This window comes from Macrotis lagotis, chromosome 1 (genome assembly GCF_037893015.1).
Source record: "Macrotis lagotis isolate mMagLag1 chromosome 1, bilby.v1.9.chrom.fasta, whole genome shotgun sequence".
In the NCBI taxonomy this organism is placed as follows: Eukaryota; Metazoa; Chordata; class Mammalia; order Peramelemorphia; family Peramelidae; genus Macrotis; species Macrotis lagotis.
This window is the reverse complement of record NC_133658.1, coordinates 308,065,518-308,090,533: the sequence shown is the minus strand read 5'-3', so window position 1 is coordinate 308,090,533 and position 25,016 is coordinate 308,065,518. Positions and strand designations below refer to the sequence as shown.

At 39.0% G+C, this 25,016-nt stretch overlaps 2 protein-coding genes across 2 annotated transcripts in view; one reads left to right on the top strand and one right to left on the bottom strand.

Annotated features, from left to right (window-relative positions):
• The window catches only part of LOC141495228 (uncharacterized), a 186,638-nt gene that overhangs the window by 39,099 nt on the left and 122,523 nt on the right, over positions 1-25,016 (bottom strand). The window lies entirely within an intron of this gene.
• Positions 284-25,001, top strand: LOC141505680 (uncharacterized). The gene is made up of 4 exons (XM_074211724.1): positions 284-289; positions 479-1,054; positions 1,656-1,739; positions 24,557-25,001. The coding sequence occupies exons 1-4, from the start codon at positions 284-286 to the stop codon at positions 24,992-24,994; spliced, it is 1,104 nt and encodes a 367-aa protein (XP_074067825.1). The 3' UTR covers positions 24,995-25,001.

Here is a 25,016-nt window from a genome sequence, read left to right as displayed (position 1 = left end):
GAGGGGAATAAGATTGGGGGAAAATTTGTAAAACTCAAATAAAATCTTTAATGAAAGATTTCCAAGCTGATCTCCACTTCAAAAACCATCCATCTTCTAATAAAATTTTGTTAGTGCTATCACGGAACATTACAATTTCTTAAGAATCACAAATGTGGCAGTCATAATGACAGACTGGCTGGGACAAAAGGGGCTCTTGGGAGTCATCATTCATGTCTGACTTTGGGGGAAGTAATCTAAAAATCATCCCCGGAGGAATTCGAGATAAAAAGATGGGCCACTAATGACAGTAGGTCGAGGGGCTGCAGGATGCGGTTACTGTGTTGCCATTTCTATCGAAAACTGCTTGACCTCTCGGAGGCTCCTCTTTAAAAGAGAGAACATCAGGTGTCTCCAGCAGCTTCACACAAAGACAGACAAGCTGGGGGCGTCCGGCCCGTGAGGTCACCGTTTTGTTGACACATTGTTACTGTTACAGCCCCCGCTGCTCCGGGCCTCTGGGCTCCCCTTCCAACGATCCTGGAGCCCCGGAGCGGGGGAGACGCGGCCGCGGGCGGCAAGCGGGAGGCGGAGGAGGAGGAGAGGGAGGGCAGGAGCGGGAGGAAGCTCTGCGGGTAAGAGGGGGCAGGGGACGGGGCCGGGAGAAACCGAGGAAACAGGAGCGGGGGAGGGGAGGGCGAGGAAGAAGCCCAGGCCCGGCCCGGCGCTGTCCCTGGCGCGGCCCCAGGGGCTCCACGCCACAGGGAGGCCCGAGGCCGGCTCCGAGCCTGGAGAGGCGGGCGGGGCGCGCACTCACCGGCGCTGGCGAGGGCCGCGGCGCGGCGTCCGGCTCCCGGCCTCGTCCGCTCACCCGGGGCCGCCGCCGCCTGCGGGCCCCGACGCTGCTCCCGCCCCCCGCCCCCAGCTGCGGCCGCACCTCCGCTTCCGGCTCCGGCCCGGCTCCGGGTTCCTGTTCCGGTTCGGCGCTCGGGGCTCCGGGGGCGTCGTCGCTCCTGGAGACGGGCGTCTCCCGGCTGAACCGCCACCGGGACGCGGCGGAGAGCGCCCTCTGCCGGTCCGGAGGGCCACCGCAGTCTGGCCGGGGGGGGGGAGAGAGAGAGAGAGAGAGAGAGAGAGAGAGAGAGAGAGAGAGAGAGAGAGAGAGAGAGAGAGAGAGAGAGAGAGAGAGAGAGAGAGGGAGGGGCGGGGAGGGAAGAGGAGAGGAAGGGGGAGGGGAGGAGAGGCAGAAGAGGAAGCACATAAGGCTGAAGGGTTAGAGCAGAAGTCCAGGGCTGCTTCATCTTTTCCTGAGGCGCCTGTGGAAGCCCATGGAAACCTCAAATGCATGTAGCAGTGGATAGAGCACCAACCCTGGAGTCAGGAGGACTCTTAATAATGACCTAGCTGTGTGGCCTTGGGCAAGCCATTGCCTTGCAAAAACTTTTAAAAAAAAAGAAAAATTTTAGATAACTTCACGAGGGAATGTCTGCAGTAGCTGGGGGTCCTGGAGGCCTTTAAGGATCTCATGCAGCACAGAAAGCAAACTTCCACAGAGGATTATTTCAAGCTGATGCATCCCCCAGTTTTGAAAGATAGAGGTCAGAGATGATGTGGAGGTCTTGCCAGCCTCCGACAGCGGCAACTGAAGTCCCAGCAATCCCTCTTGTGGTTTTCAGAGGGCAGCCCAGGTGAGAGGTCTACAGAAGGATGGTACTATACATAGTACAACAGCTTCATACCATCATCTGACACAATGGAAGGTAAGATTCAGAATAAAAAAATGGTTTAGTTTTATAAATTTTATTTGCTGCACAGTTTTATGTGCTATGAAAAGCCACTTATCTAAAATCAATGAGTTTTTAAGCTGAGATGTTAGCACAAAAGGTCACAATTTGGGGGAATTGCAAGTGAGGGAAATGTTTTGCCTAACGCCTGTTTTATTTTATGGATTATTTCATGGTTATTAGGTTAGGAAAAGGACACATCAGAATTAATGTTTTTGTTATAAATGATTGTATGCAGAAAAGTATTTTTTCCACAATCTCTGGTGAAAGATGACAATTTTTGGCATCATAGTTGATCACCATATAATGTCATTGTTAGTGCAAATATCTTTCTGCTTACTTCACTCAGCATCAGTTCTTGCAAGTCTTTCCAGGCTTTTCTGAAGCCTGGCCACTCATGACATTATTATGTGAAAGGTACTTTGTTAACCTCTGGAGATACAAAAAGAAACAAGACAGTTCCTGACCTCAAAGAGCACATGAGCTTAATGGAAGATACAACATGCAAATCTATATAAAATAAGTTATATACAAGACAAGTAAGAAATAATTAACAAAGGGAAGGCACTAGAATTGAGAAAATGGAAAAGGCGTCTTATAAAAGATGAGATCTTAGTAAGTATTTTATAGGTAAAGATTTAACAGAAGCAGAAAAGACTAAGAAGCAGCAAGAATATACAGAAGAGCTTTACAAGAAAGATCTTAACATCACCAATAACCACAAAGATGTAGTTACTGATCTAGGACCATACACCCTGGAGAATTAAGCCAAGTGGGCCTTAGGAAGTATTGCTAACTATAAGGCTAATGGTGGTGATGGAATTTTAGCTGAGTCAGTTAAAAAGCTAAAAATTATTCTGTTAAAGTGCTGTTCTCATTATGCCAGCAAATTTGGAAAACACAACATTGGGCATTAGATTTTTTTTTTTTAGGTTTTTGCAGGGCAAATGGGGTTAAGTGGCTTGCCCAAGGCCACACAGCTAGGTAATTATGAAGTGTCTGAGGTTAGATTTGAACTCAGGTACTCCTGACTCCAGGGCCTGTGTTCTATCCACTGCGCCACCTAGCTACCCCCCATTGGGCATTAGATTGAAAAAGATCATTTGCATTTCAGTTCTAAAGAAGGGCTATGCCAAAGTTCAAATTATCAAACAGTTTGCACACACATCAATTAGATATTGTTTAAGTTTCCGCATGCTAGACCTCAGCAACATGTAAATTACCAGGCTGGTTTTTGAAAGGGCAGAGAGGAACTAGACACCAAATTGGCCAACATTCATTGGATTATGGAGAAGGCAAGAGAGTTTCAGAAAAACATCTATTTCTGTCTCATTGACTACACTAAAGCTTTTGATTCTGGGGATCACAACAAAATGTGGTAGATACTATCTTGTCTCCTGAGGAACTGTATGTGGGCCAAGAAGCAACAGTTAGAACCAAAATGGAGCCAAATGGAACAATTGATTGGATTAAAATTGGAGAAGGAGTTTGACAAGACTGCATACTTTTAATACCTTGCATTTAACTTATTTGCAGAGGAAATCATGAAAAATGCCAGGATGGAGAAATCAAAAGTCAGAATTAAGTTTCTTGGGAGAAATATCAACAATCTCAGATATGCAGATGATACCACTCTGATAGTAGCAAGTGAAGAGGAATTAAGCTTCTTAATGAGTGTGAAAGAGCATTTAAAAACTGGCTTGAAGGTTATCATTAAAAAAAAACAACTAAGATCTTGGCAACTGTTTCTCTCATTTCCTGGTAAATAGAGAAGAAATAGAAGTATTATCAGATTTTATATTCTTGAGCTCAAAGCTCACACAGCCATGAAATTAAAAGATGCTTGTTAATTGATAGAAAAGATAAAGCAAATCTTTGCCAACAAAGGTTTCTATAATCAAAGATGTGATTTTTCCAGTAACAATATCTATGGCTGTGAGAGTTGGATTATAAGGAAAGCTGAGCACCTGCAGAATCCGTGCTTTCAAATTGTGGTGCTGGAGAAGACTTGAGAGTCTCTTGGACAACAAGAATGTCAAATAAGTCAATACTTAAAGAAATTAATTAGGGAGCAAGGTGGCACAGTTGATAGAACACTGGCCCTAGAGTCAGAAGGACCTGAGTTCAAATCCATCCTCACTCACTTGATAATTATCTAGCTTTGTGACCTTGGGCAAGTCAAGTTAGCCCCATGGCCTTAAATAAATAAGATTTTTAAAAAGAAATTAGACTGTTCTTTAGAAGGATAAATACTGAAGCTGAAACTTAAACACTGGCCACATAATGAGAAGACAGGACTCTGGAAAAAACCTCTGATGTTGAAAGACTGAAGACTAAAGAATATGGAGATAGCAGATAAGTTGGCTAAATGGTGTCATTTAGCAAATGACAAATCAGCAAACATGAGATTGAATAGACTTCAGGAGATAATGGAAGATAAAAGGTCTTGGTGTAATATCTTGAAGAGTCAGGCATGAGTAAATAACTGAACAACCACAAAAGAAGCCAGGGAAGTTATTAGGTGAAGTTGAGGAAGTAGATCATTTCAGCCATGGGGGACAGAGAGAAGTGTCTAGTTTGTGGAACTTCGGGGAAGCCAGTATTATTAGATCCCAGAGGGAGTAAGATTTTTAGAAGACTGGAAAGATGGGACAGTGCTAGGTTACAAAGAGCTTTGAAGTCAAATAGAAGATTTTCTTTTATTCTGGAGGAACCACAGGCATTATTTTTTTTTTTCCTTTTGCATGTTTGTTTTTGAAGTGACATGATTAGACCTGCACTTTAGACAAATCACCTCCTTGACTGAATGGAGGATGAATTGGAGTAAGGAGACCCAGCAACAGCATATTAACGATAGTCCAGACATGAAGGAATAAGGGCCTTCACTAGAGCAGTGAAATGAGACCAATTATCAAGTCAACAGCATGTTATTAAAGACTTACTTTGTGTTAGGAAATATGTTAAGTTCTAAGGATACAAAGAAAAGAAAAAACAACCTCCAGGAACTCAAATCTGGGAGAAAACCTGCCAGTTGTGTACAACAGTATACAAACAATAACCTGTAAAAAAAGGACAAATCGGAGATAACCAACAGAGGGCAGGTTCTAGCTTCTTGCAGAAGATTTTAGGTGAGACTTCAAGGAAACCAGAAGCAGAGATGAGATGAGAGAAAAATTCCAGGTACAGGGAACAATTTGGGAAAAGGCAAAAAACAGCAAGATGGCCAGCACCACTGGATTGTAGAGTACCCCATGGAGGGGAATCAAGTATCAGAAAACTGGAAAGTTAGGAAGGAACCAGGTTATAAAGGGATTTAAAAACAAATAGAAATTATATTTGATCGTAGAAGTAAAAGAGAAGCATTAAAATTTATTGACAGCAAGGGATGACATTGTTAGATATGCACTTTAGGAAGATCATTTTGTCATCCGGGTAGATAGAGGAATAGAATGGAATAAGAGGATGGACTAGAATGGGAAAAGTAGATCCAGCTGGATTTGTGAACAGATTGAATGGGGGGGGGGGAGTGAAAGTGATGAGCTGAGGATGACATCTAAGGTGCCCTTGAGGCTAATAGAAAATTTTTGAAGGAATTGTGATGAATAGAGCACTGGCCCTGGAGTCAGGAGGATCTGAGTTCAAATGCAGCCTTAGACACTTAATGATTACCTAGATGTATCACTTAATCCCACTGCCTTGCAAAAACAAAAATAAAAAAAAGAAGTTTTGATGAATAGAATGTAATATTTTTCTTTGAGAACAAATATGACAAGTACAAAAGTATGGAAAGATTTAAATGAAAGCAAAGTAAAGCTAAGAAAACACTAAATATCCAGTTGATGAGGCAATGAATTTCAGTGAGGTACCTTGCTAATGAGGTCAGTGAACTTCAGTGAAATACCTTGCTCTCACCAAATTGACCCTCAGGACATACACAGTCTGTATAACCCACTCCTTAATCCCTCCCTAATACCACCCTAACTCCTCCCTTATCCCTTTCCCAGCCTGAACCCTATATAACTGGTCTTATTCCTAGATGGTTGCTTATTCAGCCCCATTTCCCTGATGTTAACAGTCTGGTTGCAATGCCCTTGCAATTGTTCTTAATTTCTCTCTTAGCTTTAATACTTTCTTAGGGAACTCTAATGAGTTCCCTTATGAAACAATCCCATGTTACTGCTCAATTTCCTTGTTCCTTTAATATCCACAGTAATGTGTAAATAAATATCTTTTGTCCTAAATTCTTCTGGATCATAATGATCTTTTAAGTGAATTCTTTTGCTCCAACTCCTTTAGACAGCACTTTTCAGGCAACATTAGATTAATATAAATGGAAAAATCAACAGCTACAAAACTAAAAAGAACAAGTGTGATCAAAGAACACATATGAGAAGACATCACTCCACAGCTCTTTTCCAGAGGTTGAGTAGGGCAGATCAACAGGTATGGAACATTTCCTATATTGTAAAACAATTTTTTTGTTGTTTCCTTCTTTTTCTTAAAAAATAAAAAAAATATGGGGCAGGTAGGTGGCGCAGTGGATAAAGCACCGGCCCTGGAGTCAGGGGTACCTGGGTTCAAATCTGGTCTCAAGACACTTAATAATTACCTAGCTGTGTGGCCTTGGGCAAGCCACTTAACCCCATTCGCCTTACAAAAACCTAAAAATAAATAAATAAATGAATGAATGAATGAATAAATATATAAAAAATAAAAACCAAACTTAGTTATGAGAGAGCTCACTGGGATGGGGAGGGAGGAGTCTGTGGGAGTAGAACGACAAATTCAGATTAAGGGAGAAAAGATAAAAGATCTATTGTTATTCATTTATTTTTCAGTTATGTCAGACCTTTTGCTGACTCCCTTTGGGATTTTCTTGACAGAGATACTGTGATGGTTTGCCATTTTCTCCTCTAGCTCATATTACAGATGAAAAACTTGAGGCCAACAGGGTTGTTGGCTTGTCTAGGGTCACATAGTTAGGATGTATCTGAGACCAGAGGGAAACTCAAACCTTCCTGATTTTGGGCCATGATCTCTAACCACTGTACCACCTCAAGAAGAGAGAAAAGGAAGAAGGGGATCCCCAGTACTTCAAGAGTGAAGAAAGAGTTAGAAAGGATATTAGTGAATAAAAAGGGAAAGTCTTGTGTGTTTAACTGAACATATTTATGGAATGTATTATAAGCTAAGGAGAAAGTCAAGATGGGAAAAATGAGGAAGAGCCTTTTTTCTTAGCTTGCCCAGTCCACCTCCACCATAACAATCTAGAAAAATATACCAGTCTAAATTCTGATAGGGAATGTAAAATATTGATCTTAAAATAAGGAGAGGTCCTGTCCTGTCCTAATCAATGACAGAAGTTATCAGAGTTTTTGGCCTTAAGAAAGAGTAAAACATAACTAGGTTATCAAACACATTTAATGATATTTCTCTAAGTCAAGAATTATACTACCTTGGAGGGGTGAAGTCAGGGAGTCAGACCCTCCCAGAAAAGATTAAGACTTCCTTATTTAGATACCCCATCCCTCAATTTCAGCTCATCCAACCTAGAAGAGTACAGCCCTCAACATAAGGATGAGGAAGGGCAAGGTGAGAACGAACCAGAAGGAACCCAGCAAAAGGTGGACAAGGTGGGACACAGTCTGACTAGAATTTGGTTTCTTATGGGTTTTGAAATTGAGCCTTTTGTTTTACTTTAAAGGAGTCATCTCTAATCCTTCTAAAATGTTAATTGCCTTAATTACCTAGAGGGACTTTAGTTGGGCCTCTACTCCTCTATTCTGCTAATTTGATCAGTAGGATTTATGAAATTGGGGAATTTCCAGTTACTTATAAAAATATGTTAAAATTTATTCACTTTTGACAGGAAAACTAAGTAAAGTCACAGAGTCATTTTTCTTAGCCTAGGGAAGCTTAAGAAGACAGATCTGCAGGCACTGGAATGCTATGTTGCCTTGGAATGTATAGGAGGCAGTGTTGGCAGGGAACATTCCAGTAGCCAAGGAAAGTGCTGAGTCTGAATGCTAGGTTAGGAGCTGCTAGAGAAGGTATCCTTGAACTGTTTTCTGGATCAAGAACAAGTGCTTCTAGCAGCTTTGTCACCCTAAGCCCAGGGTCTATCTGCACCCAGATGGCAGGTACAGAGGAATAAACAAAGGGGATGTTATGTATTGAGCAAAAGTTGTTTTAGAAAAATAGTTATATGGCTATGAGCCCCAGAATGCCTAGGATTCAGTTTTAGTTTTTAGTCCTTTATCTAAGCCTTCATTGGAATAACAAGGGCAGCTGTCCCATAACTAAGGGAGGCAAAAGTTCAGTTGATCTGAATCTATAAAGTCTCCTGGTGGAATAATAGTAACTAGGTCCAGCAGTAGTCTCTTGAATTTTAACTACACTCAAGTTAACAGACCAAAATCTGGTTTAGGAACTTGTAGGGCTCAAAACAGGAGAACAATAAACATATCCTTCTCTGGATCATACCAGTTTGTTAGTATTGAAAACTCTCAGGTCTCAGCCCAATCTGTGAAAGAAACAAGAAGAAAAGCAACACAGGCCAGACAACCCCATCAGAAGTGAGTAGAGGCTAGCTATAAGGTAACTTCTAAAGTCAAGAAATAGGTTAAAAAAAAATGAGGAACCAAAAAAGAATGTCACAAAAAAGAACCTGCTATGGTGATGATGACAGGGAATTAGGCGGTACCTCCAGAGACAGACCTCAAAGTTAAGGGTTCTTATTGAGAACTCACAACTGACCCTGGAGGTATCAAAGCTCAGATTTTTTATTCATAGACCTGCAAAGTTCATCACAGATCTACAAAACACAAGCAGTTCACAGGTTAAATTTCCTTTATAGAGACAGTAGGTTACTTAAGGATAGGCTAAATTAAGAAAAGTTGAGGAAAGAGTACCTGAAGGAAAGAAAGAGGAGCAGCCATAGGAAATGACTGGGTTGGACTTGAAGGGTGACCCTCCCCCTCCTATGACTGGCTCAAATACTTTGGAAGACTGGGAGGCAGAAAACTAGAGAAGGGGTAGAAAGATAGGTTGAGGTTGCTCTTATCTTGGACATTTAACAATGGAGTTACTTTGGACAATTTGAGGGAATTTACCTGCACAAATAATATATATATATATATGTATATATATATATATATATATATGTATATATATATATATATATACATATATATATATATATTTATATATATTTAGGTTTTTGCAAGGCAAACGGGGTTAAGTGGCTTGCCCAAGGCCACACAGCTAGGTAATTATTAAGTGTCTGAGACCGGATTTGAACCCAGGTACTCCTGACTCCAAGGCTGGTGCTTTATCCACTACGCCACCTAGCTGCCCCTAATATTTTCTTAATATTAGAAAACTACATAAATATTTCTCCTTCAACACTGTTAGGGAAGCTCAAGACACAAATATAGGAGACAATGATGAGATTTCTAGATCAAGTGAGTTCCTGGGGTACTGTATCTTGAAGAATCTCAGGCTCATCCCATTCACCAGGATAGGTCTCTGTCTCAACCCATCCAGCCCCAACTGAGTGTTGTTCATAGGCTGCAGAGCAGCTCCTCCCCACCTTCCCTACCCCCTATGCTCAGTCTATGACTACAGTTTTTTCCAGTTCTCATGATCTCTGAAATCTCTTCAAATCAGTAATTATATGAAAGATAAAGCAACTTCAACTGCTTCCATGGCTGTAGGATTCCCAGGATCCAAAAGAAGGTTTAAAATACCCCTAAAAGTCTCTTTGAGTAACCCAAGTCACCTCCTGCAAGACCTTCATTTTAATATAGCCCACCTTCCATTTTGTTAATTAGAGTTGTTTGGTACACATACTTTTCAAAGGGCATATAAACTGTAAGCTCACTGCCAGGATGGATGTTTAGTCTAAGAGAGATGGCTAAATAAATGACCATTCTTTTATTTATAAATTTGCTGGCCTTATTAATAAAATGATTACATTACCAAGAAAAAAACCCATGAAAACCAGAAGTTAGAAATTGATATTTAGGTGGGTTTTTTTTGCAAGGCAAATGGGGTTAAGTGGCTTGCCCAAGGCCACACAGCTAGGTAATTATTTGAACCCAGGTACTCCTGACTCCAGGGCGGGTGCTTTATCCACTACACCACCTAGCCTCCACCTAGCTGCCCCCTAGAAATTGATATTGATTCTGATCTCATTCAGCATCTCCCCTACCTTGAATCTTTAGTATCTTCAAGGCTGTACTGACCCACCTAGGGACATGACAGGCTTACATCAAAATACATTCCTATATCTCAGTTCCCTCTACATTTTTTACCAGTACCCTGAAGACCTCAATTCCATGTTTAGGAAGTTTGCTTGGCCATGGTCCCTTAGACAAAAAAGCCTGCCTGGGATTATTACCTGAAAGCAAACACACTACAAAACTCAACTTCCAGAACCAAAGAAAACAGTCTCTGAACTCCTGATTAGGGATCAGAGAACTGAGGAAAAAAGGGGAGTTGAACAAATCACAGGGATAGGACACTGTACAGCACATCACTAAGCCTGATGAGCATAACCTTCAGCTGGGGCTAGTTCTGACCACCCAAAAATCAACTGGGGCACAGATCTACACTGATGAATATTAAATTGTCCAACCTGGGGTAAGCCTGAGTTGCTTGGAGGTACAACTCCTAAGGAAACCACATTCAGAGGGGAGAAAGACAAGATGTGGGAGCAGGGGTGGAAGTTTGGTGGGGGGAGTTCTGAAAGTACCAAAGATTTAAAAAAGAAGTATTTTCAAAGAAGTCAACAGGAAAAACTGTGACAACAGAAAGAAACATGACCTCCAGATCTAGTAAATGAGATAAGGCATATAGGAATAAATACTGTAAAATATATGAAAATCATCCAACATTTGATAAAGTAGAGGAGCATATGATGGAATTTGAGATTTTGGAATCATGGCACAATACTCTTGGGAGGTTCAAAAGAGAAATAAGAATTTTGAAAGCACAGGAAAAATAATGAGCAGAATTAAAAATTTTAACTCTGCAATGGCAAGTCTCCCTGGGAAAGAATCAAGAACAATAGATTCAGAATGCAAATAGAAATGAAGGGCAATCTAAAAGAAAAACAAAAAAAAAAAAAAAGAAAATGTTTTCTATACAAGTAAAATATCTGGATCTTGAATGCCAGGATTCATAGAGACAATCAAAGGTTCATATAGCTCCCAGAAGAACAAGAGAACAAAAGACCTTAATACCATAATGAAGGAAAAATAGAAGAGAACTTTCTAGAACTTTCAAACATAGAAATGAAATTCCAATAGAAAGAACTCACAGATTGCTTGCAGGAAGAAAAGGAAGGAGGAAAAAGAGGAAATGAAGATGTAAACTCCAAGACTCATAGTTATTCACTTTAAGAATTAAATTTGGCATTGTACATATCAATTACAACATTGTGAGATTATCAACTATAATGGATGGAGCTCCTCTTAGCAGTTCAGTAATCAAGGACCTGTTATGGAAAATGCCATCCACAACCACAGAAAAATCTATGAAGTCTGTATGCAGAGCAAAGTATATTTTATATTTTTTTTCTTTCTCATGGTTTTTCACTGCCCTAGTTCTAATTCCTCTTTCATAACATAATTAATATGGAAATGTTAAACATGATTGTACACGTACAACCCATATCAGATTGTTTGCTACCATGGGGAGGGGGGAGGAAGAGAGAGGGTTTTAGAAAAATGTGAAATTCAAAAATTTGTAGAAGAATGAATGATGAAAAAACTACATTTACATGTAATTGGGAAAATAATAAAGAATTCAGTTCAGAAACAAAGTCTGCAAGCTATCTGGGGAAGGAAATTCAAATTCTTTCAAATACAAAGGAAGGGACATTCAAATATCAGAAGACTATTCTATATCAATCACATAGAAAAAAGAAAAAGGGATAAAATAATGTGTTTCTCTTAAGAACTATGAAGCTGGGGCGGCTAGGTGGTGCAGTGAATAGAGCACCGGCCTTGGAGTCAGGAGTACCTGGGTTCAAATCCGACCTCAGACACTTAATAATTACCTGGCTGTGTGGCCTTGGGCAAGCCACTTAACCCCATTACCTTGAAAAAGTCTAAAAAAAACCAAAAAAAACAAGAACTATGAAGCTCAAGATGCAGCATAAGATGGTCAATCCTGATAATTTTGAGTTTAACTATACAGGACAAAAGATGGATGTTCAATAAGAATTTGAAATATTTTTAGAATGAAAACCAGAATCAGCAAGATTATTTGTTTTACAAACACCACAAATAACAGAAATTCAGGAGCAGTACATAAATGCAACAGGCAAGGACGCAGCTATGACAGAATGACAACATAAAGACCACTAAGAACCTTTTTTTTCTAAATGTATACAAGAAAAGAGGGGTGAAAGAAGAAATCTGGTAAAGATAACAAGGATGAGGCAGATTCAAGGTATTATGGACAGAACCAGGCAACATTTTGTCTACATATGAATGCTTCTTTTGTGAGATAACATTACAATGAGGTAGGATACATGAAAGGAGAACAGGGGGACAGGGAATAGAAAAGAATGAGTGATGGGTTAGAGTCACATCAGGGCTAGCCATGAGTGGAAAGGGATTCTGGTCTCAGAAAGAAAAGAGCTTACTTGAGAGTAGATAAGAAAGGGTGAAAAGGGGGCAGCTAGGTGGTGCAGTGGAGTCACATCCTGGAGTCAGGAGTACCTGAGTTCAAATGCTGTCTCAGACACTTAATAATTACCCAGCTGTGTGGCCTTGGGCAAGTCACTTAACCCCATTGCCTCGGGGAAAAAAAAGGGTGAAAGATGGGGGGGAGGAAGGAAGGAAGTCTTAGTCTTAAAATGGGTGGATTCCACTGATGATTGCTCCTAAGGACTTTCACCATGACCTTTCTTTTTAGACCCTCCACCTTTGAGTTATTCAACAATATACCATGGAATGCTACAACCTGATACATCCAAACCTGTCTCCCAGTCAACCACTTGGTTGTTCTGTTGTAATATTCTTCCATAACAAAGGACTAGAAGTAGTAGTAGTAGTAGTAGTAGTAGTAGTAGTAGTAGTAGTAGTAGTAGTAGTAGTAGTAGCTCATATGATGGAAAGAAGATAGAGACCTTATACTGGATGAGACCTGGTGAAATTGGAATCTGAAAAAAATCTTGTTTTGAGAGGGTGAGGTGGAACCCTTGGGAGTTACTGGCTGGAGAATTATGAAAGCATAGATACAGGGAGGAGATTTTCAGTCAAATGTAGAAAAAAGGTCAAAAGAAAGGGTATAGATGTGGGGTATAGGCCCCCCCCCCACTATAATATGGGACAATGTCCTCCCTGACATCAGCAATAATTGTCTTTGTTCTTAGAATGAGGCATAATAATAAGTCCTACATTTTTGCAAATGACAGAAAGTACCTAAAGGGCACAGATTAAAATGGATACCTTGGAGGTTTTGATTATATTAAAAAAAAAAAGAAGAAAGAAAAAAAGAACAGTGAAGAGGGTTTAAAATAAGCAGAAAGAAAACATAGATAAAGAAGAGAGTAAAAGAAGTTCTTTTTGGAAAGCGGTACAAAAATTAAATTTAAATTAATGAATAAGACAAGTTGAAGGGAAAGAAAAGGGTGAATTTACTTGCCTAAGAGGAAAAAAGGGGGGGAAAGAAGTAACCAGTTAAAAGTAGGAGAGAGGAACTAATAAAACTCTATAACGAAAGGTAACAATTCAGAAGAATTAATTAGGAGTGAAGGGGAAGAGAACTAGTGGAAACAGGTCAACCTTAATAAAAGGAGCAAAATATCTGAAGGAACATAAAGCTGCATTTACAACAGAAGAGGGGGAAAAATCATAACTTGGAAAACAAAATAATTTTAGAGATAGATGTAGGAAAATATAAATCTTTTTTGTAACATTAAAAGTGAATGGATTAAACAGCCCAATAAAACAAAATAGGGTGACAGAATGTATAAAAAACAAAACCCTACAATCTGTGGTTTTAAAGAAACATTTAAAAACAAAGACTTGCACAAAATAAAACTGAGGGAATGGGAAAAAAAATTTTCTCTACATCAAATAAGCCCCAAAAGGAAGAATTTGCCTTCATGGTATCAAAGAAAAATAAACATTCAAAAATAAAGAGATAAACAAACTATGTTGAAAGGAACCATAAGCAAAAAACCTGGATTAGTAATAGACATATAATTTAGATATCTCAGCATCTCATATCATAAAAAAAAAACTGAGCTTCAAGAGAACATAGTAATACAATTTCACTGTAGACTCAGTATCTTTTTATCAGTTGGCAGATAAGTTTAACATAAAAATGAACAAAGCAGAAAATATAGAATTGAAAAAATTTCTGTAGAATTGAGTTAAAAGATTTATGGCTACTTCTAAAATGGACAGCAAAACACACACACACACACACACACACACACACACACACACACGTATTTAATATATTTTATTTTTCCCCAATTACCCATTAAACCATTAAAAAAATTTTTTTAAGTTTTGAATTCTAAATTCTATCCCTCTCTCCATTTCCTCTGCCCTAAGATGGTAAACAATTTAATACAGTTTATACATTAATGTTGTGATTATGTAAAGCATTTCCATATTAATAATTTTATATAAGAAAACTTCAATAAGAAAGAAAGTGAAAAATAGCATGCTTCAGTCCAATTCAGACAGTATTAGTTCTTTCTCTGGAGGCAGATAGAATGCTTCATCATGAGTCCTTTTGGGATTATCTTAGATCATTGTATCCCTGGGAACAGCTAATCCATTCAAAATTCTTCATCATATAGTATTATTGTTATTGTGTACAAGCTCAACTGGTTCTTCTCACTTTACTTTGCATCAGCTCATGTCTTTTCAAGTCTTTTTGAAATCATCCTGCTTGTCATTTCTTCTAGAACAATAATATTTTGTCACAATCATATATCACAGCTCACTTAGCCATTCCCCAATTGATAGGCATCCTCTCCATTTCAATTCTTAACCACCACAAAGAGATGCTATAAACAAGTTATTTTAATTTGCATTTTCTAATCAATAGTAATTTAGAAATGTTTTTGCTTAACTATAGATAACTTTGATTGTATGTTTGAACTACCAGTTCATATCCTTTAACCATTTATCAATTGGGGAATGACACTTATTCATATAAATTTGACTCAGTTCTCTATATATTTGAGAAACAAGACTTCTATCAGTGATACATACTGCATAAATTTTTCCCTTTTTTCTACTTTCCTTTTGATTTTGGTTACATTGGTTTTTTTTGTATAAAATCTTTTTTTTATTTTATAATCAAAATGATCTATTTTATATTTTGTAATATTCTTTATATTTTCTCTTGTTCCAAATTCTTCCTTCATAGATCTGACAAATAAATTATTATATGTTCTCCTAATTTACTTATGTATCACTTTTCACATCTAAATCATGTACCCATTTTGACTTTATCTTGATATACAATGTGAGATATTTCTTTGGTACTTAGTTCTGCCATACTAATTTCCAGTTTTCCCAGCAGTGTTTGTCAAATAATAATTTTTGTCCCAAAAGCTTGGATCTTTGGGTTTATCTTATACTGGGGGCAACTAGGTGGCGCAGTGGATAGAGTACCGGACCTGGAGTCAAGAGTACCTGAGTTCAAATCCGGCCTCAGACACTTAATAATAATTACCTAGCTATGTGGTCTTGGGCAAGCCACTTAACCCCCTTGCCTTGCAAAAAAACCTAAAATAAATAATTAAATGAACGACGAACAAATAAATAAATAAATAATCTTATACCAGATAGGTAATTTGCAATAATGTAATACATATTTAATGTATTCTGCTGATCTATCACTCTATTTCTTAGCCAGTACCAAATTGTTTTGATAATTAACTCTTCATATTACAGTTCAAAATCTGATTCAGCTAGATCATCTTCTGCACGTTTTTTCCATTGATTCCCTTATATCCTTGACCTTTTGTTCTTCCAGATGAATTTTATGCATTCTCTCTATAAAATAATTTATTATACTTTCCATGGTATAGTCCTGAATAAATAGATAAATTTAGGTTGAATTATCATTTTTATATATTAGAGCAACCAACCTATTAGCAATTAATATTTTTCCAATTGTTTATATATGACTATTTGTATGAAAATTGTTACTGTGTTCATATAGTTCTTGGATTTGTCTTGGCAGGTAGACTCTTAAGTATTTTATATTGTCTACACTGATTTTAGATGCAATTTCACTTTCTATCTCTTGCTGATGGACTTTGTTGGTAATATATAGAAATGCTGATTAAGTGGGTTTTATAACCTATAACTTTAATTGGTGATAGCTTAGATACTTCCTTGAGTGCTGCTTGTTCACATTATTATCAAAGCCAGCCTCAACCATTTAATAATTACCTAGCTGTGTGACCTTGGGCAAGTCACTTAACACCATTGCCTTGGGGGAAAAAAGAAACAACACCCCCCAAAAAAAATCCCCATAAATTGTCTTGGGAAGATTCTGAAGATAACCAGACATAGACGTCCTTTCTCAAGCTAACCTGCCTAGTATTACAACATTACTACAGAGAGCTCAACTACAATGGACCGGACACTTTGTTAGAATGCCAGAGGTACACTTGCCAAAAACCTATTTTATGGAGAACTCAACACAGGTCAAGCTCTCACAAGGGTCAGAAGAAGCAATAGTGAGACACCCTGAAGATCTCCTTGAAGAACTTTAAAATTGATTATACAGCATGGGAGACATTGGCATGGGACTGCCCAGCATGGTGTGCCCTCTTCAGTGAGGGTGCTGTACTCTATGTAGAACTGAAGCAGCTCAAAGGAAATGTGACATCCATAAGTTTGGAGTTCCTACCCCAGGTGTTCATATGAACTATTTGTACTTGACCTGCAGTAGAGTATTCTGAGTTCATTTTGGTCTGATAAGCCACAGTCGGACATGCTGGAAGTTGTTTCAAACATAGTAATGCCATTTTTGGTCTTCTTCAATAACAAAAGACAAAAACCAACCTGTTCCTTCTCCTAAATATAACCCCCTCCCTTCCAGATTTCCCTATTACAGTTGAAGGCACCACTGTGTTTCCATTCACCCAATTTCAAAATCTGTGTGTCATCTTGGACTCCTCACTCTTTTGTCATAACACATAATCAATTGCCAATCTTGTTTTCCTATTTCAACAATAATAACAAAACTAACACATATATATATAGTTTTTCAAAGTTTGCTAAACACTTTACATATTTTATCTTGAAGTTTTAAAACTCCTGTAAAGTAGGTAATATTTTTATCCCCACTTTAAGTTATTAGAGCTTAAATCTGTATTAATCGTTTGAGACACTTATATAGCTTAGAAATGAGAATTCTGTCTGGGGCAGCTAGGTGGCGCAGTGGATAAAGCACTGGCCCTGGAGCCAGGAGGACCTGAGTTCAAATCTCGACCCCAGACACTTAATTACTTAGCTGTGTGGCCTTGTGTAAGCCACTTTTGCCTTGCAAAAATCTAAAAACAAAGAAAAAAAGAAAAAAATGATAATTCTGTCAAAGAAATATGTTGAGGGGTGGCTAGGTGGAGCAGTGGCTGGAGTACCAGTCCTGGAGTCAGGAGTACCTGAGTTTAAAACCAGCCTCAGACACTTACTAATTACCTAGCTGTGTGGCCTTGGGCAAGCCACTTAACCCCACTGCCTTGAAAAATAAAATAAGTATGTTGAAAAAATTTTCAGTAAACTGTTAGCCTTTCAATTCTAATTTTATTGGTTTTTGTTTTTACTTCTCTGTATTTTAAATTGTTCATTTTTAATTCTGCCATCCTCTCTATTCCTTTTTTTGGTCATGGTATCTTTCTTTATTGATAAACCCAAAATGTAATTTCTTCCTTACTCTTCTAAGACCTTTTAGATCTAAGGTATACATTCATTTAGAAGTTTTATCTGGGGGCGGCTAGGTGACATAGTAGATAAAGCAACTGGCTCTGAAGTCAGGAGTACCTGGGTTCAAATCCAACCTCAGACACTTAATAATTACCTAGCTGTGTGGCTGTGGCCTTGGGCAAAGCCACTTAACCCTGTTTGCCTTGCAAAAAAAAAAAAACCTATTAAAAAAAGTTTTATCTGAAATGAGGTGTTTCTCTTAAATAAATTTTGTCCAGACTACTTTCTAGTTTATCCTATAAAACCACTGTAATTTATTGACTAGATGTTCTGATATGATCAGATCTACATTCCAGGAAAATCACTTTGGCATATGTATAGAGAATGGGTTGGAATTGACACAATCTTGAATCAAGGAGACCAAAAAGAAAGTTATTATTGTAATTTTGGTCAAAATGTGATTGGAATTTTAACTTTAGTAGTATCTGTCCAACTGGATAGGAAGAAATATATTTAAGAAATGTTGTGGGAGGCAGTTAGGTAACAACATGATGAGGGTGAAATACCTGGAGTTGGGAAGACCTGAGTTCTCTTGATATAGTTTTTTGGATTCCAGCAGGGGTGTGAATGAATTCACACAATGACCCAGAGATAATAAAAGGGACAGATAAATTTGTTAGTTTCTCCAAGCAGACTGCAGTGTAGATTAGACTGTATATATACACCTGGGAATCATGTGAATGAAAGTGATAATCGAATCCATGGGAGCTGATGACTTGGTGCAAGAGAAATAAGTGGTATAATGTACCCATAAAATATTGATTTTATTCAACTGCTATGCCTTGCTCTAATAAGATTATCTCCTTATTATCCTCTTTTCCTTATTAAATAACATTTCCTAGATATTATTTTGCATACCACTCCTTGCTCCAAGTGAACATTTGTATAAGGAGACTCAAATCCTAGGAAGCCTGGACTTATATTGGTTGGCTGTTGTTCTTCATTCTCAAAGAGGACCAAATAACCCCACTGTATTAGAGTTGATGACCTCCATGAATTTTGTTCCTGAAAAATAATTAAATTATAATTATTTTAAACAAGGTTTTAGTCTTCAGAATCTGGTTTTATAGAATTCTAATCCCCTTGTATCTATGGTCACTGGGTGGTGTTGACATCCTGGAGGGGGAAGATTTATATTACTTTGTGGAGGTCTTTAGCATACCTGATAAGACACTCCTTTTAATCTTTAAAAGATGGTGGTATTCTCATCTATAAAAGGCAAATTTGAAAAAGGGTTATATTTTAGAGAAAAATGATGAGTTCTGTTTTGGAGTCTGATATTCAGCTCCGCAGTCCCATCTTGAGGGCTATTCCCTTGATGAACAAAGCAAGAAAGTAGCTTTTCAGGTTCCAACTTCTGAATGATATAAGTAGAAAAGGTATAAGAATTCTTCTTCAAAACTTCATTTTGGGGCCTGACCACAGATTCATGCATATCCACAAGGTTAGAAAAATATTAATAAATATATGTTAACCTAAATCTGTTTTGTTCTTTCTTGACACCAAACACTGGAGGCTAATATTTTTCTATTTTTAGGACAAACTCTGAAGATTAACATATATTTAATTTAGTTATTTTTTTAAGGCCAAACTCACAGGGGTGATCAGTTTCCAATTACATACGAGGGTGGTTTCTACCAATCATTTTTTTTGCAAGGTTTTGAACTTTAGAATTTTCCCCTCTCTCTCTCCCTTCTCTCCCCAGCAGAAGGAAATCTGATATAATCTTTACATTTGTTTCCATTATATGCATAGATCAAAATTATATGTATTGAGAGAAAAAACTGATCCATAAGGAAGAAAGAAAACATTAGAGATAGCAAAATTATGTATTGTAATTATATAAAGACAATTTTTTAAAAAATTGAAGATAATGGGGTGGCTAGGTAGTCATGGAGTCAGGAGTATCTGAGTTCAAATCCAACCTCAGACACTTAATAATTATCTAGCTGTGTGGCCTTGGGCAAGCCACTTAACCCCATTTGCCTTACAAAAACCTCAAAAAAAATTGAAGATAATAATCTTTGGTCTTCCTTTAAACTCCACAGTTCCTTCTCTGGATACAGGTGGATTTCTCCATCATGGATCCCCTAAAATTGTCCCTGATCATTGCACTGATGGAGTGAGCAAGTCCATCAGGATTGATCAGGTGATCAGTTTCCATTCTCCAGGAAAACATTCTAGGAGGCATTACTTCTCCCAACCCTAGACCTTGTGCCTTATCAGTTATGCTAAGACTTCAATTAAAGTATGTGAATCTTCTCCCTTCAGGATGTCAGCACCATCCAGTGACAGTTGATTTAATTGGGAAAGTCATATTTGTTATTAGAAGTCAAAAGAATAAAGTTATAGTGTGTCTGATTATGACAGATTATGATCAGACCAATAAGAGTTCACCACCGATCAGGCACAAATAACTCATGAGAACATTTTCTTGCAAAATTTAAATTTTTAAGTTTAAAAAAAAACTAAAAATAATTTTATATTATACATGAAGTTTATTCATTAGGATTTACCATAAAAACCTATAGGTGGAAGATATCATTAAAGATGTTTACACAAAGCTTAAAAGGAGAGGAGCATTTATAAAAAACTCAAAGAATCATAAACTTTTGTCAGCCAACCAACCAATCAGGTTACATATAAATGCATAAAGGTGTCATTGATTACTTTATGATTCCCTTATTCATCCATAAAGTCTGTTCTATGTCAGAACTGACAAAGACCCAATTAACAGCAGGCCTATTGTTTCCAATTCTGATTTGATATTTTACATTGCTATCAGATTGTTATAGACATAGAAAACACTGGGATTTCTCCTTTTCCAAAATGTCATAAGGATAAGAATTTATTTAATTCTCTTATAGACATAGACTTCTCTTATAGACACAGACTTCCTGCTTTCTCAGGATAGTCTTTATCAATTTACACAACTGGGAAAGCCTGCTTGAAGATGTAGAGGTTAATGCATATAGTCCTCCTTATAGCTGGAGAGGCACAGACCTTGAGAAGGACAGGATCTAATATTCAGACTTTTTTTTTTTTGAAAGGCAATGAGGTTAAGTGATTTGCCCAAGGTCACACAGCTAGGTAATTATTAAGTGTCTGAGGTTGGATTTGAACCCAGGTACTCCTGACTCCAGGGCCAGTGCTTTATCCATTGTGCCACCTAGCCACCCCAGATTCTATACTTAAAAAACCTAACTTTTCTCTGAAAAAAGTAGCAATACAGCATGAATATTTTGGTGAATAGGGAACCCTTCTTTATGTCAATGACTTTTTAGAATATATGCTTAGTTCACTGTTAAATTTCTAAGTGGATGTCCATTCTCCCCTACTGTTATTTACTTAACATTAGTAGGAATCATAATCTAAGTTTATGGGTGATCAATTTTAATTATTTTTCCTTAATTATTTTAATCCTTCTATTGAATACCTTTTATGTTTATTATTCTTGCAACTTGCCATTTAACAAACATTTCATATTTAAGATATGTCTTAAGGAAGAGATAAGAGAAGACACCTTCCCCCTGACTCCTTTGTGGAGGTAGGGGATCCACAGTGTTATAAATTAATGAAAGAAAAACCTGCTAGAGTGAGAGAAAATTGTAGATTTTACTCACGAATCCTGTAAGATACCAATACCTCACCTAGCATGAGGCAGGAGGTGGGGTTATTACAGCAATTATTATATAGTCTTCAGAAACTCCTTCCCCTTCCTCTTGGATGTTCATAGGCTTTCAGAGTTTGAGTTACAATCTAAGAGGTCCACCCATTCCATGACATGTCCCTAATATGATTTCCCCCATCATATGATGCATGATATGCTGATGAACCCCAATTGTCACAGGGGGGATAATAATCATTTACCTAACTGTGCAAACTCAGTTGCATTAGGTCAAGGTCTCTAGGTCACTCTTGATTAGCTGAGAACTAGCTTCTTCAAATCTTGGGTTTGTCATCTCTGGTATGGGATTAGGAGAACTCTCCCAGTTTTGTGACTGGCTGGGCTATTTCCCCCTTTGTAATGGATTCCCTAGGGGTGCCCCTCCACACCCTGTGAAGACCAACACCCTACAGTCCTCACACACAGGTATGAAACATTACATATCATGTGAGATTTATCAATGTATTGATCTGATTTCCTGAATTTCTTTTCTCCTTTAACAATTTTTTTCCAAAAAAATGCTCTGTTATAAGGAATGACTCTCTTGAAAAGGTAAGTGAGCATACATGAAGAAATCTAGACAATGTAAAAATAAGAGCAATAGAATATTTTTTAGTGATGTCATTTTTTTAAAATGGTGTAATTGTGACTGCTTTTTATAACAAGTTTTATGCCAATAGGGCTCAGGACCTACAGAGGTGTGTGTTATTAGAATATATCAGTAATAATTACTATAATACTTCTCAAATTGTTGTAAAATTCAAATAAGATAGTGTAGTAAAGGACTTTTCCTTCTTTAGGAAGTACCTTAGTTAAATTTTGCCATACCCAATACTTCTAGGACCTTGAAACTTGAATTGTAGTCACTTCGCGGCCCTTTTAACTACACCATCCCAAAGGAATACAATGAGCCTGGAGAGAATTGGAGTTGATGTCATACTACAGAAATAAATAGTGAGATAACTTTGTTCAGCAAAGTTTAGAATATAAAAGTCAAATAAAAAAATCCCCGAAGTTTATATAACTTTTACTTGTTATATACAGAGGTGAATTTGAATGGAGATAAGTGCAAATATTTTACTTGTTTTTAATTTGTTAAAATGCCTATTATAATATTGGTTTTCTCTTTTTTCTAACTAGTAATGTGTAGAAGGGGGAACAAGGCAAGCCTGATCAACTTAAAAAACTTTTAAAAGGAGTCTTGGTTTGGGATTTTTATTACATCTCTCTGATAGGAGAAAAAGGACTTTCATTATGATCCTAGAAAGGTGAGGACATTCTGGCTGACTGAGTTGTAACATCTGAACATTACTTTGGACTAGGGCCTATAAAAGAGGCCAGAAAAAAGACCTGAGGCTTTGAATTTGTGAAATTTAAGGCTGTCAACATTGCAATGTATGAGAGCCTGATCAAAAGATACTTTGTTTTCCTAAAAGATCCACATCTCCCCACTGGAATTTTTCTTCCCTGACACTCCCAGGAGTAGGAGTATGGAATTCTTTACCCTTGACTGTCCTACCCCCAAACTCTTCCTCTGTCACTTTTTTTTTTTTTTTTTGCAAAGCAATGGGGTTAAGTGGCTTAGCCCAAGGCCACACAGCTAGGTAATTATTAAGTGTCTGAGGCCGGATTTGAACCCAGGTACTCCAGACTCCAGGGCAGGTGCTTTATCCACTGTGTGACCTAGCCACCTCCCTCTGTCACTCTTTCAGCAATCTTTCCTCCTCCTAGATTCAATCTGTCTCTTCTAATCCTGCTGCTAGCTTCTGTGAAGCTCTGGTTCACTCTTCTTCCTTTCTTAAACATCTCAGGAGCTGGTTCACCTTCTTCCCCCCTCCCCCAACCCTTGCCCTCATGGAGCAGATTTCAATGTACACATGCAGCTCCGTAGCCTCTCAACTCCTCAATCTCTCCAGTTCCTCTGATCTGTATGAAACTTCAGTTCAGCCATGTCCTTGATCTCACTATTCTCTCCTTCTCCCACTCTCATGTTTCAAAATTGAAATTCCTGGATTTAGAAAGATCTAGGTAAATAGCTGTTTGACCATGGGCTACTAGTTCATCTCCATTTCTCATCTATAAAATAAGGAGGGTAATAATTAGAAGTATAGATTTAGAGCTAGAAGAAACTTTAAAAGCCATCGAGTTCAACTTTTATTTTAGAGATGAAGAAACATTGTAGACAAAAAAGAAGCCGTTTATTCAGGATCAAACAGATGCCTGTAATATAGAGTTGCCAAGGGGTGGCTGGGTGGTGCAGTGGATGGAGTACTGGCCTTGGAGTCAGGAGTACCTGAGTTCAAATCTGGCCTCAGACACTTAATCATTACCTAGCCCTGTGGCTTTGGGCAAGTCACTTAACCCCATTGCCATGCAAAAAACTAAACTATATATATAATTGCCAAGTTTGTTGTAAGGTTCAAATGAGATAATGGATATATAAAGGGCTTCAGTAATTTTAAGAAAGACTTTAAAATTATATTTATTTTGAAATTATTATTAAATAATATCCAACCATTACTAGAATAAAAGCTCCTCCCATTTGTTTATATAACTAGAATTTAGAACAAAGTGCCTAACTCATGCTGTTTGTCCTTCAGTGTTGAAGATAATGATTTCTGGGAGGTCAAGTGCAATGACCAACACAGGCACTGAATTTGAGTGAGGGGTCTGTGCTAGGTCAGCAGCCTGCCTTTCTCCTCCAGGGCCATGGGGCCCATTGATCAGATACAGATCGGGATGACCAGGGCTGGTTCTGGATGTGATGCAGTCAGGGTTAAGTGACTTGCCCAAGGGCATACAAATGTCTGAGGCTGGATTTGAATTCAGATCCCACCACTGTATCACCCAGTTGGGCTCAGGATGGGTGGCACAGCTGGAATGAGCTGGAAAGGGAAATGGTCCCGCTCCAATGGCCATGAAGTGCCCAAGGTTTCCTACCCAGTCCGTGAAGTGCCCAAGGTTTCCTGCCCAGTCCGTGAAGTGCCCAAGGTTTCCTGCCCAGTCCGTGAAGTGCCCAAGGTTTCCTACCCAGTCGTGCCCAAGGTTTCCTGCCCAGTCATCTCGGACAAGGGGAGCGCAGTGGTTCGGGGTGCGGGACCGGGGCCGCTCTATGACCCCGAGCCCATTTACATTTCTATCTGCCTCAGTTTCCTCTTCTGAGAAGCGGGGGCACTGAGGGCGGCTCCCGGGCGCCGCGCAGCCTCTTCATGCTCCGAGCTGTGCCCACTGCCAGCCGTGGGGGGCACTCGGCGCCGCTCCCACGGCCGAATCCGCCCTCCGCCGGGGTGGCTCCTTGGTGGGGTCATGAGTGCAAAGCCCGGGCTGGCGGCGACCCGGCCCTACGGGACTGCGCTCCTTCCTTCGGCGGAAAGCGCACGGGCGACTTCTCCTCCTGCCCCTCCCAGGTCCGGCCGTGGGTCAACCGGCGTCTCTTCAGCACCGACTGCGCGGCGGCCGGCGAGGCTAGGCGGCCGCCATGGCTCACGGGGCGCGGCGCCGAGGAGACCCGCAGCGAGCACGGAGGAGGCCGGCTCCTTTCCGGCAGCTGGGGCAGGCGCGGCCCCTGCGGGCGGCCGGGCGTCTGAGGGCCAGCGTGCAGTTCCGCCC